General features: G+C 54.5%; 1 protein-coding gene across 3 annotated transcripts in view; it reads right to left on the bottom strand.

Moving 5' to 3' along the window:
* The window catches only part of XPNPEP2 (X-prolyl aminopeptidase 2), a 29,628-nt gene continuing 13,277 nt past the window's right edge, over nt 2,659–19,009 (bottom strand). The window contains exons 9-22 of one of the 3 annotated variants that reach the window (XM_005673898.3): nt 18,270–18,371; nt 17,526–17,607; nt 17,055–17,250; nt 16,195–16,284; nt 14,916–15,025; nt 14,156–14,233; nt 12,784–12,855; nt 10,773–10,833; nt 9,420–9,489; nt 8,804–8,908; nt 8,327–8,386; nt 7,739–7,815; nt 5,754–5,843; nt 2,659–5,241 (exon numbers count right to left, since the gene is read on the bottom strand). In XM_005673898.3, the coding sequence (XP_005673955.1) occupies nt 5,047–5,241; nt 5,754–5,843; nt 7,739–7,815; nt 8,327–8,386; nt 8,804–8,908; nt 9,420–9,489; nt 10,773–10,833; nt 12,784–12,855; nt 14,156–14,233; nt 14,916–15,025; nt 16,195–16,284; nt 17,055–17,250; nt 17,526–17,607; nt 18,270–18,371 (1,388 nt within the window). In that variant the 3' untranslated portion in view covers nt 2,659–5,046. 3 annotated transcript variants of the gene reach the window in all.

Genomic DNA, 19,009 nt, shown 5'->3' with positions numbered 1-19,009 from the left:
TTTCGACTCTTCATGTACATGCGCAGGTCTGGCTTTCCCACTCCTTAAAGGATTTACAGTGTCAAAAATGTAGCTCTGGAGTTCCCCTCGTGGCTCAGCGGTTCACGAATCCGACTAGGAACCATGAGGTGGTGGGTTCCATCCCTGGCCTTGCTCTGTGGGTTAAAGATCCGGCGTTGCTGTGAGCTGTGGTGTAGGTCGAAGATGTGGCTCAGATCTGGTGTTGCTGTGGCTGTGGTGTAGGCTGGCAGCAACAGCTCCAATTAAACCCCTAGCCTGGGAACCTCCCTATGCCATGGGTGCAGCCCTAAAAAGACAAAAAAAAAAAAAAAAAAGAAAAAAAGGGAGTTCCCGTCGTGGCGCAGTGGTTAACGAATCCGACTAGGAACCATGAGGTTTCGGGTTCGGTCCCTGCCCTTGCTCAGTGGGTTGAGGATCTGGTGTTGCTGTGAGCTGTGGTGTAGGTCGCAGACGCGGCTCAGATCCCGAGTTGCTGTGGCTGTGGTGTAGGCTGGCGGCTACAGCTCCGATTGGACCCCTAGCCTGGGAACCTCCATATGCCGCGGGAGCAGCCCAAGAAATAGCAAAAAAAAAAAAAAAAAAAAAAAAAAAAAAAAAAAGTAGCTCTGTCCCATCATCACCACTGCTGTCACAGCAGTGTGACCTCCAGCAGGTCTCCTGGGGCCTCAAATTTGCTCATGAGCGCCAGTGAGGGAGTGACAGAGGGGTGCCAGCCTGGAGCAAGTCAGGATGCTGGGGGTTTCATGCCCACTCTGGCCCCCAAAGGGCAGTGTGACCGTGGGCAAGTGCCTTCCTTTTTCTGGGCCGCTGCTGCAGTTTCCCCGTCTGGACACTGAAGGGATTGAACCTGCTTTCTGTTTGCTTATTCGGTCATGGAGCTCCCTGTCAGGACTGGCTATGGAATTTGTGGGGCCCATCGCAAAACAAAAGTTTGGGACACCTTGTTAAAAGAAATTCTTCAAGATTTCAAGACAATGTCAGCAGAGCAGCACATCAAGTAGTGGCTCCCTTCTCGGTTTTTTTTTTTTTCTTTCTTGTCTTTTTAGGGCCACACCCAAGGCTTATGGAGGTTCCCAGGCTAAGGGTTGAATCTGAGCTACAGCTACCAGCCGACGCCACAGCCACAACAATGCCAGATCTGAGCCGCATCTGCGACCTATACCACAGCTTACGGTAACGCCAGATCCTTAACCCACTGAGCGAGCGCCAGGGATCAAACCTGCATCCTCATGGATGCTAGTCAGATTCGTTTCCACGGAGCTATCACGGGAACTCCCAAGAGCGGGGCCCTTCTAAACACAAGGCCTTGAGCAACTGTACAGGTCAATCATCCAGACGGTGACTCTGTAATTATTTCCAATACAATTTTATGGGAAGCCCATACAGCTGTTTGTTTGTTTGTTTTAAGTGAATTACAGTTGATCGACAACATTGTGTGGGTTTCTGCCTTGTGGCATTTCTGAGGAGCCTCAGGCTTTGGGGAGCATAGCTAGAAAAATACAAATCAGATACTTGCTCAAAACCTGTCAAATTTTGACAATTTATACGTAAAATTTGGGTCCCAAAACTTTTCCTTGTCTCCCTCCAAAGGTAGGCAGATATTTTCATGTCTTGTCTGTGTGGCTTCCTGGCTTACAGAGCGCTATCACATCCGGATCTTACAGGCCTCTCACCAGAACCTCATGAGAAAGGCGGTCCAGGTAGTTTACACATGAAGACCAGAGAGGTGCAGTGACTTGACCGAAGCCACACAGCTGGCACAAGAATCCTAGAACCCTAACTCCTAGGAAAAGGGAGTTTTCCACATGGCTTGATCCACAGTAGCAATCAGCAGGCAAGGAGGTCTTTGGTAAGCTCTATCCTCCAGCAGAAAAACCAAGGACCAGAGCCCCAGGGGGCATTTATTTAATATCTTCAATTCCTAAAGCTGTCTCAAGTGCCCTGCTGTGTGTGTCCTGAATGTTGCCCTGCCTGATCCAGAGGGAAGCCCTTCCAGCAGGATGTATGCCAGCCACCTGAGGCCCAGGAAAGGTGCTGGATGGCTGTGGCCCCCTCTGCAGCCAGGCTTCTGGGCTGGGACCGGGGTTATGGGTCCCCCCAAAAGGTGGATTGAAATTGTGGGGAGGAGATGAGGCGCAGCTCTGGGTCTCGCACTGCAGGGGGAAAGGGGAGAGGGTGAACTGCCGTGGCCTGAAAGGCCTGCGAGTTTTGACCAGGTACCCTGGACCTCCTGCTGCCTGGGAACCCCAGGAGCAAGTGTCAGGGGTCAAAGGTAAAGGCCTGGGTGGGTGGGCCTTGGGGAAGCAGGCGGGTGTAGAGAACAGGAGCTGAGTCTACATCTCAACTCACCAGCCCTGTGATCCTCGTTTGAGCCTATTTGAAAATGGTGAGAGCCAGACCCCTTGCGGTTTTTTTTTTTTTTTTTTTTTTTTGCCATTTCTTGGGCCGCTCCCATGGCATGTGGAGGTTCCCAGGCTAGGGGTCAAATCAGAGCTGTAGCCGCTGGCCTACGCCAGAGCCACAGCAACGCGGGATCTAAGCCACGTCTGCGACCTACACCACAGCTCATGGCAACACTGGATGCTTAACCCACTGACCCTTGCTCTTTTTTGAGAGAGTAGTTTCTGGAGTCATTTGTCAGGTTTGAATCCTGCTTTTTATTTTTTTCACTTCCTTGAAGAGTGACCTTGAGCCAGTTGGTTAATCTCTAGGAGCCTTGCTCTGTTCCCGTCACTTGTAAAATGGCCACAATAAAAGTACCTTCTCAGAGGTTGTGGGGATGAAATGGGAGAATGTGATAGTGTATTGTACACTTAACAATTTAAGAGGATAGGAGGTCACATCGTGGCACAGCGGAAATGACTCCAACTAGGAACCAAGAGGTGAGCTGTGGCTGGGATCTGATGTTGTTATGGCAGTGGTGTAGGCTGGCAGCTGTAGCTCCAATTGGACCCCCAGCCTGGGAACCTCCGTATGCCATGGGTGAGGCCCTAAAAAGTAAAAAAAAAAAAAAAATTAAGAGGATAGATCTTGTGGGTTTTTTTGGCCACGCCCATGACATGTGGAAATTCCCAGGCCAGGGATCGAACCCACACCACAGCTGTGACAATGCCAGGTCCTTCATCCCCTGTGCCACCAGGGAGCTCCTACATCTCATGTTTAATGTTCTTACCACAATGAAATTTAAAAATGTAAAAGAATGCATGTAAAGCACAGTGCCTGGTACCTGGTAAACCCTCAGTGGATGGTAGCTGTGACGATGACAATGACGGTGGTGGCGATGATGGCCGCTAATTTTATTATGAGTAGTTGTCTTTGTGGGGCAACCTTGTGAGGGAGCAAATGACTCAGTGAACAGACGCCCACCATTGGTGCTACAGGATCTCAGTAAGGATGGCTCAGAGCTGGGGCCTTTGGGTGCAAGCATCAGTGGTGTTAACTGTCACAGGTCCCTCTCACACTCAGCGAGCTAGGCCTGGTGGTCCCGCTGGGGGCAGGGCGGAGGGGGGTGCTTCCTCTGCTTGGTGCCTTCGCCCAGCACTCTGCCCCTGACTTGGTTCTCTCCTCCCCCAGATGTGCTCCCCTGGTGCTGGCCCCCGCATGGGGCTCCCCTCCTCTCTTCCACAAGGCTACCGCAGGCGCTGGTTGGCTGGGCGTGGCCTGCATGCGAATCCACATACACTCGCGTGCACGCATGCTCACTTGCACATCCTCAAGCACGTGTGCTCCCCAACTGAGCTTCTGCGAGCCTCACGTCCCTGCCCCCAACCTCACCCCCTCCCCTTCCTGCCCTACCACAAAAGCCACAGGTAACAGCAGGCTCTGGCAGGCAGCGCAGCAGACAATGCAAAACCCTGAGGCAGGCTGTTGTCAGGCTGTTTTAAGCATTTAGCAGGATGTGAGCCCAGGTGGCTAACGGCTGGGCCGGCCAGAGAAAACTCCCTCCCCCTCCCTGTCCCCCTGCCCCCAGCAGTGGGCTCAGCTGAAGGGCTGGGAGGTAGGGTAAGGGACTCCGCATGGTGCCAAAGGACAAAAGAGCTCGACTGGCGACCCGACAGGTCCCAAGCAAACATGGTGTGACCTTGGGCAGGTCCCATCCCATCTGGAGTTCAGTTCTCCTGTGAAGTAGGGAAACCAGATTCTGCCCAAACAGGTTAAAGGTCATCTAAGGATGCTGGAGGATTGAGCAGCAGTGTCGCTGTGGTTGAACTTTGGAAAATTCAAAGGGCTACCCGCGCGTACGGCGCCCCCAAGACGTCTGGCATAGTGATTGGGCACTGCCTCTCAGGTTGTCTTCCATTTTGGGTAGGGACATATTTCAGAGCGCTCCTCCTACCCCATGGCCAAATTCCTATGGCTTAACTCCCTAGGCTGTCAACTGGCATGGAGCCCGCCCAGGGTTTAGAAATGATGGGCTCACACATGGGTGAATGGTGGGGGGGGGCGCTGGTGTCTGTGACCTGACTGGTCTCCCTGACCCTGGGCTGGCCGTAATGCCCAGAGGATTCAGCCACCTTCCCTTCCTCTCCCTCTACAGACACAGCAGGGAGTCTGGAGGCAGCCCTTGTTCCTTCAGCCTGTGGGCTGCAGCCAGGAGGCCACTGTAGGGCCAGGGAGAGTGCAGATGGCCAGAGGCAGCCTCAAGGGTAGGGGAAGACCAACAAGTCAGGAGCCAGTGTGGGCCTGGCTATCTCCGCAGGTGGCGATGGGGTGACACTCTCCCAGGGCCACGGAGCTCCTGGGGATAGGCGCCTTATTTTGGTCTTTTTTGGGGGGAGGGGAAACAGGCCACCACATTAAGAGGGACTGGCTGGGTTTTGTATCCTGGCACTCCGGGATGAGAGCAGATGGTGAAATGTCCAAGCCCAGAGGGGGCGCTGCCTGTGGCCAAGGGGCTTGTTCGCGGAGAAGGAGGCCGAGGGCCATGGTTTCCAGGCAATGGGCTGGGAGGGGCTCTTGGGGCATGGGTGGTGCAAGGTAGGGGAGCTAAGCGAGCAAAAGGGTGAGGAGGGGAATCTTGAGCCGCTAGACACTCCAGCCGAGGATGGCAAGAGCAGAGACTGTCATCAGAGAGCCCAAGGAGGTGGTGGGTGCAGCCCTGGCGGACAGGGGCTCCGTGTGCCGCTGCAGCCAGGAGAGCTCCTCCAGCAGCCCGCGCCGCTGCAGCTCCGGGCCCACCTTCTCGCGGATGGCCTGGTAGTAGCGGTTCAGGTACTGGAGCTGAAAAGGTAGGAAGGGTGACGGTTTCCCCAGGCCGAGTTGCCAAGAGGTGAGGGCCTGGTGCCACCAGTGCGACCCAGGCCCATGTCCCCACAGGTTCATCAGGACATGGGGCTTTTCAGGGGGCAGTTCAGGAGTGGATTTCAGGCCCAGGAATGAGACTCAGGAGGTCAGACATTATTCTCCCCATTTCACAGAAGAGGGGACTGAGGCTGGGAGGGGAAGGGACTGCTGATAATTCTAGGGTATGAGGTGACAGAGCCCAGAGACCCAGTCTCCAACTCCCCAGAAGTTCACTGTCTGGGCTTGGACATGCTGGTCTGACTGGAGAGTTCTAGAAGCTCGGGGGTCTCTGGTGAACAAGGGAGGGATGCCCAGTGTGTGCCTGTAGATACCACCAATGTAGACCCTCGAGGGAGAGGAAGGGGCAGAGGGTCCTGGGGTAGGGGAGTAGAGAGGCCAGAGAGGCGCGGGGCCAGGGAGAAGCATAGACAGTGTTGCGGGGCGCTCACCTGCTCTGGGGACAACAAGCTGACATCGATGAGTTTCCGGTCATAGGGCACCAAGGATACCACTTCAAAGGTCAGGTAGGTCCCTGGGTACTGGGGGGCACAGGTAAGGTAGGAAAGCAGGAAGTGAGTGGGAGGAGCTAAGCTGAAGGAGGTGGGAGGAAACACACCACCCAGAAGCCCTGGGCGCAGGGATCTGACCCTTGTCAAGCCTGAACCCCCACAGTGCCCATGACTACCCCATGCTGCCGCTTAGCCACCCGCCTTTGGTGCCACCCTCATGATTCCTGAAGTGTAGACCTAGGCCTGTGTTTCTCAAAGCACGTGTCTGCAGAGCGCCTAAGGAGCTTGTTAAATATGCAGATTCTGGGGTGCGCACCCCACCACTGGAGTGAGGCTCTCTAGAGCAGAGCTGGGAACCTACATTAAAATAATTTTAAGGTAAATATTTGGTTTTTATACCTTTCTCTCTAATTTCCATCTCTAGCTACACACCTCTATCTCTCAATCTGTATCTCCAGCTAGGTATCTATCAGTTGATGTATCCCGGAGATACACAGGAAGAAATAGGAGTTCCCTGGTTGTGTCGCTGTTGTGGCCCAGGTTTAGTCCCTGGCCCAGGAACTTCCACATGCTGCAGGCATAGCCAAAAAAAGAAGAAAAAAAGAAACAGCCCACAATTCCCATTTCCCATGCATGGATGTGCTTAGAAAATTCAAACTACAAAAAGATACCCAATACAAATAGAGTCTCCGCCCTGCCCAGTTTCCTCCCTGAAAACATTGGGCATATACAGTCTATAGATGTATGTATTTTTAAAATTCATGCAAAATGGATCCTACTATACACTTTTCCACACCCCACCCTCATAGTAAACCTAGGAGAGGGCTCCATATTAGCACAGGGAGGTCTACCTCATTCTCCCCCCATCCTCCCTGAGCCACAGCAGTAACAATGCCAAGTCCTTAAACATTAGGCCACCAGGGAACTCCTCATCCTTTCTTTCTTTCTTTTTTTGGTTTTTAGGGCCGCACCTGAGGCATATTGGAGGTTCCCAGGCTAGGGGTTGAATCGCAGCTGTAGCTGCCAGCCTACACCAGAGCCGCAGCAACGCGGGATCCGAGCCGCGTCTGCAACCTACACCACTGCTCACGGCAACGTGGTATCCTTAACCCACTGAGCAAGGCCAGGGATCCAACCTGAAACCTCATGGCTCCTAGTTGGATTCGTTAACCACTGCGCCACCACGGGAACTCCTAGAGGATCTATTTCTGGACTAACTATTCTGTTCCACAGTCCCACCTGCCTTGCCCAGCTCTGAGCTCTTACTGTTTTAGTGATGGCAGTTTTGTAGCGTGGCTAAGATCTACAAGGGCTAGTTTTCCTTATTGTTCTTCTTTTTCCGAAGTATCCTAGCTTACTAGCTATCTATCTTTGCATGTTTATCTTTACAAATAAACTCTCCCATCATTTTGTGAAGTTCCAAAAGCAGCCGGTTAGTGCTGAAATTGAGGTTGTCTTGAATGTATAGATTCATTTAGAGACATGACATCTTCATAATATTGAGGCTTCTTTCCAGAGAGCACCACTTACTTAAATCTTTTTTATGTCCCGCAGTAGAGATTTTTCTCCCTGTAAGCCTTTTAAAGTTCGTATCTAGGTATTTTATCTTGTTGGTTGCTATTATACAGCATCTTTATCCCTAACAAGCTCCCCTGGTGATGAGGATGTGCACTGAGCACCAATGATGTAGGGCAGGGATACGGATTCATTGGGTCTGGAGTGGGACCAGATGATGCGAATATTCTCATGGGCAAACAGGTTGGAGACACTGATTTCTGGGATTTTTCTGGAGCTGAGGAAGACTCCAAAGAAATTCATGCCCACACACTACATTCTCATTTGCCCTTCTTTACCGCCCCGCCCCATGCAGCCCAAAGTCACTGCCATGCTGTCCACACCTCCAGCCCCTCTCGGTAGTGCTTTACCTTGGTCTTTGCTTCTACCACAAGGGCCACATCTTCAAGACGGATCCCAAATTCTCCATCCTGATAGTAACCAGGTTCTGGGAGACACAAGAGATGCTGCTGACGTCAAGTAGGGGGAGGTCCCAAGCCCAGGTTTCCTGGGGCGTGGCTGGAGAGCCTGGCTGCCCCCCGGCTGTTGGCTTGGGCAGACCCGCCACTTGTTAGATGCTCACTGGCTATGTTGAGACAACCCACCAGGCCTCAGACCCCCGCCCTCTCTTGTCACCCAATGGGGAAAACTTCAGAGCCCACTTGGGTCCTGGAGGCACTCCCATCTCCCTGTGCGCCACTGTCCTGTTACCCCAGCACCTGACTGGAGACTCTGGAGTTTGGATGTACAGCTGGGGACCAACTCTCGTGGGCAAAGTCGAGGGTCTGGGCTGAAGGGGGATGAAGGTGCTTGGGGTTATGGTGGGACCACCCCTTCGGGGCTGGGAGTAGGGAGGCGAGGGAGTGCCCCGGTGGAGCGCGGTCGGCCTGTGCGGGGCTGTGCTCCCTGAAGGCTGGCATGCCCTAGGCTGTAGTCCTGGAGGAGTCTGAGAGCCTTACCGATGGAAGTGAACATGCCTTCGGCCATGGGAATGTTGCCATACTGGAATCCCACTGGCCCTGGAAAGGGAGATGCAGGCACAGTGTCAGCTCTCCTGCACTTACCAGCTTGGAAACCAGCAGGCTTCGGGGAAGGGCAGGTAGCTGGAGATCCCGAGCAGCACGTGTTCACTGCATCATCGTCTACCTTGGGCTGGTACAGACCAGACTGGCTCCGGCTTTGATTTCTCTGAGGTCTATGCCAGTCGTGACCTTGACTTGCCACGCCTCTCTCTGGGGCCCTCCTGAATGCCAAGAAGGCAGCAGGAGTGGCCAGCTGCCAGCATTTCCCACCTACCCTGTGGAGCCCCAAGTCCCATTGGCTGGGCAACCTTGGGTGAGTCATTTCGCCTCTGTGGGCCATTTCCTGCCTGCGAAAGGCTTCACCTCTTTCATGGGGGGGGGGGCCCTCCAGGGGAGTGCTGAGGAGATACCTACACTCGTGCACACACAGGAAGTTGCCGATGCCATGGCCTGTCCCGTGACCATAATTGAGCCCAACATCCCACAAGGCTTTGCGGGCAAAGGCCTCCACTACTCGCCCTGGAAGAGAGACAGCTGTCAGCCAGTTGGCTGGACCCCAGACTATTGGCCTCGCCCCTTCCTGCTCTTTCTCCAGACTAACCACCAGGATGGTTCCTGAGGTGAAGGGCCCCTGAGAGGCAGGTAACCACGCCCTGGCTCTAGTATATTCTACGTTGCACCTGTCTCCTGGACTGAGAACTCTTGCAATGTCTCCCCATCTGTCAAAATACCTGCTTCCTCCAGGAGTCGTCCCACCACTGCTGCCGCCCATGCTGACCGCCCCCACCTCCGAGCTCCTACTCCAGCTCCTGAATTAGATTAGGAGACAGGAGGCCTGGATTCAAGACCTGGCTCTCCCAGTAACCTCTGTGTGACCGTGGGCAAGTCACCTTCCCTCTCTGGGCTGGGTTTTAGCTGCACAATGGATGGGATGAGGATATATAATCCCGGCCCCACTAGCCTCCCAGGGTCTGGGTCCACTGACATCAGGGCCTGAAGCTCTGGGTCCAGCGTGATTTCTGAAACCCACCTGACGTAGCAGCAGGGAAGACGAGTCTGGACAGATCGATATTTCCTATCAAGACGCGAGTATATGCCTCCTGATGGGGAGAGGGCAAGTGAAAGCGGTACACAGGAGGAGGAAGCGGGGAGTCTCCAGCTGTTGGCCTGCCTGCTCGCCAGGGTGTGGGCTCAGGCCTGGGTGTGGGTATGTTGGGGAGGGGGGTAGGTGCCTGCTCCTGGGTGATCACCCAGGTTCTGGAAAGTGGCCAGAGGAGGCTGAGGGGGACCTGCCCGAAGCTGGGGCTTGGTCCATGTGGGTCCCTTTGGCTGGGGCACAGGGATGCCCATAGGTGATGGCGAGCTGAGGCTGCCACGCTAGGGGTTTGGGAGGCACTCCCTGGGCTGGAATGCTGATGTGGCCTCTTGCAAGTCAGGCCTTGGGCAAGCAACTTGAGGTGCGGGCTGTGCCTCCGTTTCTTCATCTGTGGCGGAACGATCACAGTGCCAGCTCCTAAGGTGGCTGCGAGGCGTAGGGAGACTGGCGCAGGTAGAATGCCCCCGACAGAGTAAATGCTCAGCTAGAGGGCAGCGTCTTTCACTGCCATTAACATGATCCACCTTTAGTTTTCTTCAGGCCCTAAGCTTGGGGTGAGGCCCGCTAATCTGGCAGTTCGGCCTTGCGCTGTCGGGGCTGTTAACTTGGGGAAAGAGGGAGGAGGTGGGCTGACAGTGGCCTCTTCTGGTCACTCCTTGTGGTGATGGGGTGAGTCCCCTTTACCACACACACACACACACACACACACACAGGCTTGCTGTCTACTGCACGACAGCCTGGGGCAATGGATCTCCTCCCTGAACTGTGAGCTCCTTGAAGTCTGACCGGCCTTTGTTTTCTGCCTCGGTGTTTCTGACAGAAGGTCTGAACCACAGTCACTTGCTGAACGCCTGAAGGGGGTGCCCTGCTCTCCACCCTACTCCCTAGAGGCCCCCTCGAGGTACATGGACCCTGTCCTAAGTGGACCAGCCCCCGCCAGCGCCTTTCCACCTCGGAGACGTCCCTGATGCCATTTCTCGCCCCTGCAAGGGAACGCCTTTCCTCCTTTCTGCTGCGCACAGGGCTAGGCATACAGACAGCACTAAATCAAAGTATGTGTCCTTTCACGTACTGAAACGGGATGATGATAAGCCCGGGCTGAGGGCCCGAAATATCTCTGCGGAAGCAGTTGGGGCTCTGGGCTTTCTGGTACTAACTTGCCGTGGAACTTTGGGCAAACTACTTAACCTCCCTGGGCCTCCGTACAGTCACATGGCTTTCGGCAGAGTGGTTGCCTGGGTGCCTCTTGGGTGAGCAGGGGTAGGGGAATCTGGCTGCGATCCATACCTTTTGGAAAGCAGAGGGGGTGCCCCAGTGGACTGTTCGGGTGATGTCTGTTGTTCCGTCCCTGTGGAGAAGGACAATCAGCACGTCCAGCTCTGCTGAACACCTTGGGGCAGGGATCACGGCCACGTGCTTCCCGTGCACTGTCCCCCGGGGTTTGAGTGGCAAGGCTGGGGGTGGCGGTGGGGGTGGGGAGGGGAGAGGAAGAAGACGGCTGCCAGCGTGCAGTTCCCGCCCTCAGCATCTGTGCATAAAAGGACTCTGCAAAGCTATCACCTTCAAAATCACGATGCTGTCCGAGACTCAGAATCCCCCCGTACATCCTCCACCCCCGCACCACCCATTTGGGCCGGGTTGTAAATCTGGGCTTCCTTGGGTCAGGCTTGCTCTAAAAGCAAGACTTGCTCCAGGCTTCCTGGGAGCCAGGAAGAGACTGTGCCCTTGTTACAGAGAGGGAAACTGAGGTCCAAAGAGCGCGTATGGCTCTCATACGGTTCATAGACTTATTTGCCATTTACAGGACACTTTGCAGCTTCCTGGGGAGGGATGCAGAGCCGACCTCATGATCCCCATTTCACAGATGAGGCAATTGAGGCCACGAGGCCATCTCCCTCTCTGAGCCCCAGTGAGGCCAGGCCTGGTGCCAGCCCCGACTCTCTGCACAGTTCTCGCTGCCACTGTAACCATGGATCTGCCCCAGGGGTTTGCTCAGAGTCCCAGTGAACGGAAGCCAGAAGCCAGAGTCTGACTCCCAACCACTGGCTGCAGGAGTGGCCCCTGGGGCCATGCCCCCATGGAGGGGGGCAGGGAGGGCATGGTCCCAGGGCCCTAGGGACTCCTCCTAGGGAGCAGGTCATAGGGCGTGGCCGACTTCTTCAGAAGGAGAGAAGAGGAAGTGAGGTGACCATTTCCCCAGCCTCACCCTGCTCGAGCACGCCCCATGAATTCACTTCCCCTTTGCACGTCGGCCATCTCAAGTACACACAGTGCCACGCTAGTGGCTGTAAAGGCTGCGAGGCTGAGCGCCTGCCAGGATGGTTCCCAAAGCCAAGCTAAGACCAAGAGAAGCCTTCACCATGAGCGCCTTCACCACAGGATGGAGAATGGGAAACTACTCCTTGCTCCTCCATTAGTTCAGCCTCCCCTCCTTCCCCCCACTCTTAGCTCCTCATAGCTCACTGCTTCCTAGATGAAAAGAGAAAAAATCTTTCAGCTCAGCTCAGCTCAGCTCCCGGGTGAAACAATGGGTCACACACTCGGAAGGATAGGCTTAGCCTATTCTGCATGGCTGTCATGTCCAGGTGTTCAGGTTGTGCACTGTACAAGGGTAACACAGCTGAAGGAATGCTGTTCACTGCAGGGATGTAAACTAATTTCAACGAGAGCACACACATGGATACACAGATTGTGGAGTCCTAGAGCAGGGGACAGTGCCCTCCCGCATAATCCTACCCTGGGTTGTGCACACACTCAGAAGAACATGTGCACATGTCTACTCACAGACACATCCCTGTGTGCTCTGTGCCAGTTGTGCCGCAGGTGTCCCCCAGGGTCGTTTGTCTCTCACCTGCCTACTGCTCTTGGAGGCCTGATCCTGCCCCCACTGTCCCTGACATGGTCACCTCACTGTGCAGTAGGGGCCGTGGAACATGCATCGTGCCGGTGGCATGCGGGGACACGTCTGGGGCATGCATGAGTGTGTGAGGATCTAGGCGGCAGTGTCTGTGCAGTCAGGCAGGTCTGCTGAGCATGGCTGTTTGGACTGTGTAATAATATGCAGGCTTAAAAAAAAGCCATTTTACTGGCACAAGGGGTGTCTCTTCCTGATTCTCACAGGTTAGTGGCTGTGGGGAGCGCCTCTGTTTTGGCCTCTGTCTGTCGCCCTCCTTACAGGGTCTCCCAGGTGTGACACTGGGAAGGATACTCAGGCGCATTCAAGCCAGGCCACTCCTTTCGAAGATGGGGGATGTCTGAGCTGAGACAGCCGGGCCAGGGTGGGGTGGCGAGTACATACCAGTATTGCCCCCCAGAATCCAGCAGGTACATCTCGTCTGAGCTCAGCTTGCGGTGCAGCTCCTTGGTCGGGCTGGGAAGGGGAGAGGTGCTAAGAAAGGAGCAGCCTAAGGCTGAGAAGGAGGGGAACCCCTCCCCCCCTGGGGTTTGGCTTTCTAGCTAACTCCTTTGGGGAAGCTGCGATCTCCTAAAGGGCCCTGGGAGACCACGGAGCTTCTGCTACCAAGGTCCTCAGCGCACGTCCTTTCCTTCTGCTCCTCCCCAGGTCAGGCCCTGGTCCTCAGGGAGGGGAGAAAGGAAAAGAGCCCCAAATGTGGGAGATGGGCGCGCCTTAGCCAGCACCCAGTTGGTCGTCTCCTTTTTTTCTTTCCTTTCTTCTTTTTAGGGCTGCACCCGCAGCACGTGGAGGTTCCCCGGCTAGGAGTCGAATGGGAGCTGTAGCTGCTGGCCTACACCACAGCCACAGCAACACAGGATTCGAGCCGCATCTGCGACCTACACCACGGCTCCTGGCAATGCCGGATCCTTAACCCATTAAGAGAGGCCAGGGATGAAACCCACAACCTCATGGATATTAGTCAGGTTCTGAACCCGCTGAGCCACAGTGGGAACTCCCAGCCATCTCCTTTTATATCAGGAGAAACAGGCCTGCAGAGAAGGGGCTCACGGGAGGCCCCGAGGGGAAGCCATGAGGGAGCTGGGCCCCAACTCAGAGGCGCAGTCCAGTGCTTTCTCTAACTTCCTGCTGCCTCTGGGAGCAAAGGGCCCCAAGGAACCAGGGAAGGAAGGAAGGATACCTGGGGGGGGGGGGCTGGAGAGCAGGGACTGGTAGGGTTGGGAAGGGGAGAGAAGGGGCTGGGCCAAGCAGCTGAAGGCTTGGGGATGCTGGGGGAGGGGATTCTGGGATAGGCCAGGCCAGCCCTGGTGATGGGAGAGGGGCATCTGGTCAGCTTGACCCCCTCAAATTTCATCAGGCAGGACTGCAGGTGTTTTGTTTTCTATGGAACCAAATATATGGCCAACCTACATCTTGGACCCACTTTGGCTGGTTCAGGCTGAGTGAATGTGCCTCTCTCCCCATGTGCTTGTGAGCTTTAAGAATTAGATAACATAAACAACTCACAGGAAGCCAAGAAAAAACATCCAGCAGCAGCCCCGTCTCCCTTCCAGATCCTTCTGCCTTCAGTGCTCACCAAGTTCTAGCCTCTTGGTGGGGTGGGGAATTACTCAGGTCTTTTATTTCACAGGAAACTCCCAACACCCGCCTGGGCTCCACGCCCCACCCTCAGCCCCCACAATGCTAAAGGCCTCAGAGCTTAAATGTGGACTCAGGTCCTCCACAGAGCCCCAGAATGTTCTTTCTCCTGAAGTACCTGTAGTGGGCCAGAGCAGCATTCAGGCCACTAGCAGAGATGGTTTCAAAACTGGGTCCAGAGAAGAACTCCTCCTCTCTGGAAAGGACAAGGCAGGAATGGTCAAATAGGCTCGGAGATGACCCTGGACTCAGGACATCTAACAAGGGCAAGTGAGAGTCATGGCTGCCTCAACCTCAGCCAGACTCCGTTTGGTTTTCCCAGCCTCGCCTCCTGGTTCCATCTTCCCAAGCCTTGACCTGTCACTTGTAAACCACTCAAGGTCAGAGAAGGGAGGACTGTAGACCCCAATTATTCCTCCCCTACCTCCATTTTACAGATGGGGAAACCAAGGCCGTGTGTCCCAAAGAGAGTTCCTAGTAAAGCAAGAGCGAAGAAACGGAAATCCCTGGGTCTGAAAACTCCCCCAGCCCCAGGGCAGTATCCTGGGCTTATCGTGCCCTCAGGGAACCTCCCACCCTAACCCGATATTCTCAAGTGGTCCAAGGTCCCACCTACCTCCCCGACAGAGAGAGCGGGCCGTGCCTGAAGTAGACACTAGGGGGCGCTGTTGAGTTGTGGCCCTTCAAGTTGTCCCGCTTTCAGCAGAGCTGGGGAATGTCATCCAACACCCCCGCCCAGCTTCACGACCACCCAGGAACCCGTCACTCCTTGTTGCAGAGAGGCCCTCCAATACACGGAGGGTCTTCCTTCCCCTCTCCCCGCCCCCACTCCCGCACGAGAAGACAGCCAGCCCAAAAGGATGGCTGTGGTCCTTCACCCGCGGAACTCCTCCACCCGCTTTGCACCCGAGAACTCATCCACGGTGCCTGTGGGCACGTTCTTCTCCAGCCAGGCCAAGTAGCGGATCACAGCCACCGCATCCCGCACCTGGAGCGGGGCAAGCAGAGAATCGATAGAGGACCGGTCTCAGCCGAGGCTCCAGGATGGAGATGAGGTGATTGCTCTGGAGCTGAACTTTAAAAACGTGGGGTTGCACTGCCTTTTTGACGACATTAAGGGATCCTTATTAATGTTCATATATATGATCAAAGTGTGGTTTCGAAAAGAGTGCTTGTCTTTTAGAAATACTGAAATGGTGATAGAAGAAACAATGTGATAGATGGGATTTGCTTTAAAATCATCCAGCAGCAGAGGGTGTGGAGTGGAGGTGAGGAATGTGGGGTTGGAGAGGAAACGAGATTGGCCTAACTTGATGATTGTTGAAGCTGAGTGGCATGATGGGGAGTCAGCATGCTATTTTCTCTACTTTTTGTACACGCTTCAAATTTTCCACAAGAAAAGTTTGTAAAAGCAGGCAGCGTCTTCTCATCTTTACAGGACTGCCCAAGGGGTGAGGAAATGATTACAGTTAACACTTATTTAAGATGTGGAAGGTTGAGTTCCCTGGTGCCACAGGAGGTTAAGGACCCAGCATTGTCACTGCCGCGGCTTGGGTCGCTGCTGTGGCGCAGGCTCAGTCCCTGGCCTGGGAACTTCCACATGCCGCAGGTGCGGCCAAAAAAAAAAAGACTTGGAATGTGCCAGGTGGTGTTCAAAGCAATATATGTAATTACATAAATACAGATATATCTATATAATTTTTATATAAGTATCATATATTTATATGATTATTATATACTAGATGTATATAAATATTACATTTATATTAATTCGGTATTGCTATTAATATATTCAAATACACATTATATGATATAATACAGATCCTTACAACAACTTTGTGCTGGAGGTTACCGTTATGATCCTCATTTTACAGAGGAGGCAACGGAGGCCCAGACAGGTGAAGTGACTTGCCTAAGGTCACCCAGCTGGGAGGTGGGTGGAGGAAGGGGGATTTGAACTCAGACACAGTAGTTCAGGGCCCAGGCTCTAAACCACTGTGCCATTCAGGGAACAAATGGGTGGAGCAGCAAGGGGTGCCTAGGAGTTTGGCGTCTGTTTCATTCGGGGCCTTTGGCCGGCTCCTCTGGCAGGGTCTCCTTCCTAACCCAGCAGACTGGGGGCTCTGCAGAGGCTCATCTGCCGGCCCACGGACTTACGTGGCTGGCCTTGAGGAGGGCCTGCTCCCTGCTGTTTTTCACTGCCTTGGTTATCATCACCGGGGAGTAGTCGTCTTCTACGAGTTTCTCCTGTCACAGGCAGAGAGGAAGCGGTCTGGGAGCCATCCCTAGGGCACGGCCGTGTTTGAAAAGGACTGCTGGGACGTCCTGGCTGAGAGGAGACTCGCCGTTTCCTGGAGTGGCAGTGCCCTTCCCTGGTGTGCCTTCTGGCGGCACAGGGCTTTCCAGCCTTCCCTGTCCAGCCTCACCTTCCTCCCTCTCTCCCTCCCTTCCTTCTCCCCACTCCCCACCCAGTTCCTGGGACCCACCAGTGCTCTGGGACGGGTCCGAGCCCGGCCCCCGCCCGTCCGCAGGCTGTTTTGACAGTGTGTTTCTTGCTCATCTCGACCCGTGACCGCTACCATTTACTGAGCATCTGCAGCGTGTCAGGTGCCAGGCACGGTCTCCTTTAAATCTCCTTGGAGCGACTCTTTTGAGGTTGAGACTCTTAGTGCCATTTTACAGGTAAGGAAACAGAGGCCCAGACTGGCTAAGTCACTGGTCCAAGGTCATTGCCCAGCTGGTTCTCAGGCTCATGTTGGGCGACCTCTGCTCTACCAGCCTGTACTCCCCCAGCCTCCTCGACAATCTCTGAGCTCTCTGTGGACAGGCATCCTGCTGCTTCTTTGTCTCGTCCCAGGGAGATCTCAAAGGGGACTCGTTGCACCATGGCTGACTGACCAACTGCCAGCGTGACTGAGGGGCTGTGGCCCCGTCCCGTTAGGTTGAGACTTATCAGGGCTGTTGGGCAGTGGGGGTGGGGGCGGTGCCGGGCATGAACCCAGGCCAAGCAAACCCACCTTGGGTATCACTTCATAGAGTCCATACGAGGTGTACCTGGTCCCAATCCAGATCTTCACGTCTCCCGAGGTGTAAGCCTGGATGCTGTCGCGGATTTGGCTGTAATCTTCGAGTTGCACACACATGGAACTGTTGCAGCTAGAGTTCAGGTATTGCAGGGTCTCGGAGCTAAAGCGACTCTTATTTGCAAATAACCTGGGCAGAGAGGGGAGGGTCCGGAGAGTCTCTAAGGATGATGCACAAGACCAGAGGCCCTTTGTTCCTGCAGGTCAGAAGAGGCCCGCGCCAGGCAGCTGAGCAGACCAGATTTGAAGGATGTGGGAACAGACGTCAAGGGGGTCAGGAAAAGCTGATCGGAGGCTTCCTAGAGGGTCCTGCTGGGGCAGGCACCCCGCTCCTGGGAAGGCTGCATGTTGGGGAGGGGAGGGGTGGGAAGAAGTCAGTGACCGCAAGCCAAGGACAAGCCCTACCTGATGGAGGAGTCGGTGAGCAGCGTGTAGGAATAGAAGAAGGGGTTATAAGGGATGTCACTGCTTCGAAGGTTGAAGAGCCCTGGGGAAGAGAATTGATGGGGACTATTCGAGGCTGACCTGTCTGAGTCAGGGACACGGGACACCTCTTCCCTGCTTGTTTTGGCTCCCAAAGATCCTCAGTGGCACACCCGCATCATCCACCTCTGAAAGTTCTTCAGCCTTTGGCAGGGTGGAGGGGAAGTCTTTGAAGCTCGAATGAGCACTAGGAACCCCTTTTCCCAGAAAGAAGGCAGATACCCAGCCAGCAGTCCACACACAGCTTGGGTGGGTTCTCAGCCTATCTGAAGCCCAGAGCTGGGGTCAGCTGAGAATCACTGAGCCGATGGGACAGAATAGGGTTTCACGGGAGTGTGAGCCCCCTGGGGCTAATGGCCAGGCAGCTGCAAGGTGTTTGCTGGGCCCCCTCCCCTTCATGAGACAGAAGCCTTTACTGCCGTGGTCACCCCGTCTTCCGATGGCCTGTGGGCTGGCCCCAGCTTGCACAGGACTTCCTGGTTTCCTCATTGGTCGGACGTGAGCTCCTGCCCTGACCTTTCTTCATTCCCACAGGCCATGGCCACAGAGCTCTCAGAACCCACGAGTACATGGTCCTTGGGGGAGGAGTCTTGTACTGCAGGGCTTACGAGGCCTGGGGGTTGGGGGGATCCAGGCACCCCCCTGTATCCACAAATCTATACTCACAGGCCGTCTCATCAAGGGCGGACAGAAGCACGGCAGTTGGCCTCTCGTGATGCTTCTGCATCTGGCTGCGGATGTTAGATACTTTCTCCTGCCAGGTGCTCCCTACAAGCAAAAGAGTCCACAGAAAGCATAGGTGACATACCCTCTCTTTGGCACTCTGTCCTGAGCGGGCTCCCTTAGAGCAATCGTTGTCTATTCCTTTAAAGGCAGCAGAACCCTTTCTTTTTCTTTTTGCTTTTTACGGCTGTACCTGATGTACCTGTGGTACACGGAAGTTCCCAGGATAGGGGTCCAAGCGGAGCTACAGCTGCCGGCTACACCACAGCCGCAGAAATGGGGATCTGAGCCATGTCTGTGACCTACGCCACAGCCCACAGCAACGCCGGATCCCCTACACACTGAGCGAGGCCAGGGATTGAACTGAATCCTCCTGGGTACTAGCTGGATTCGTTTCTGCTGTGCTACAACGAAACTCCAGTAGAACCCTTTAACTAAACTTTTAGGTGTGTCGTCATCAAGAACATGGGATCTTGACCCAGACTGTCTGGGTTCACATCCTAGCTCTGTCATTACTTGCTGGATGACCTTGGGAAAATTTCTTAACCACTCTGTGTCTTATTTTGCAATCTGTAAAACAGGGATGGATTCTCATAGTAGTGTCTACGTCAATAGAGCTGTTTTGAGGATCGAATTATGTCATATTTGTAATGTACATAAAACAGTGTCTTGATGTATAGTAA

This window comes from Sus scrofa, chromosome X (genome assembly GCF_000003025.6).
Source record: "Sus scrofa isolate TJ Tabasco breed Duroc chromosome X, Sscrofa11.1, whole genome shotgun sequence".
Lineage (NCBI taxonomy): Eukaryota > Metazoa > Chordata > Mammalia > Artiodactyla > Suidae > Sus > Sus scrofa.
The sequence above is the reverse complement of the archived record's forward strand: the minus strand, read 5'-3'. Positions and strand labels throughout refer to the sequence as shown.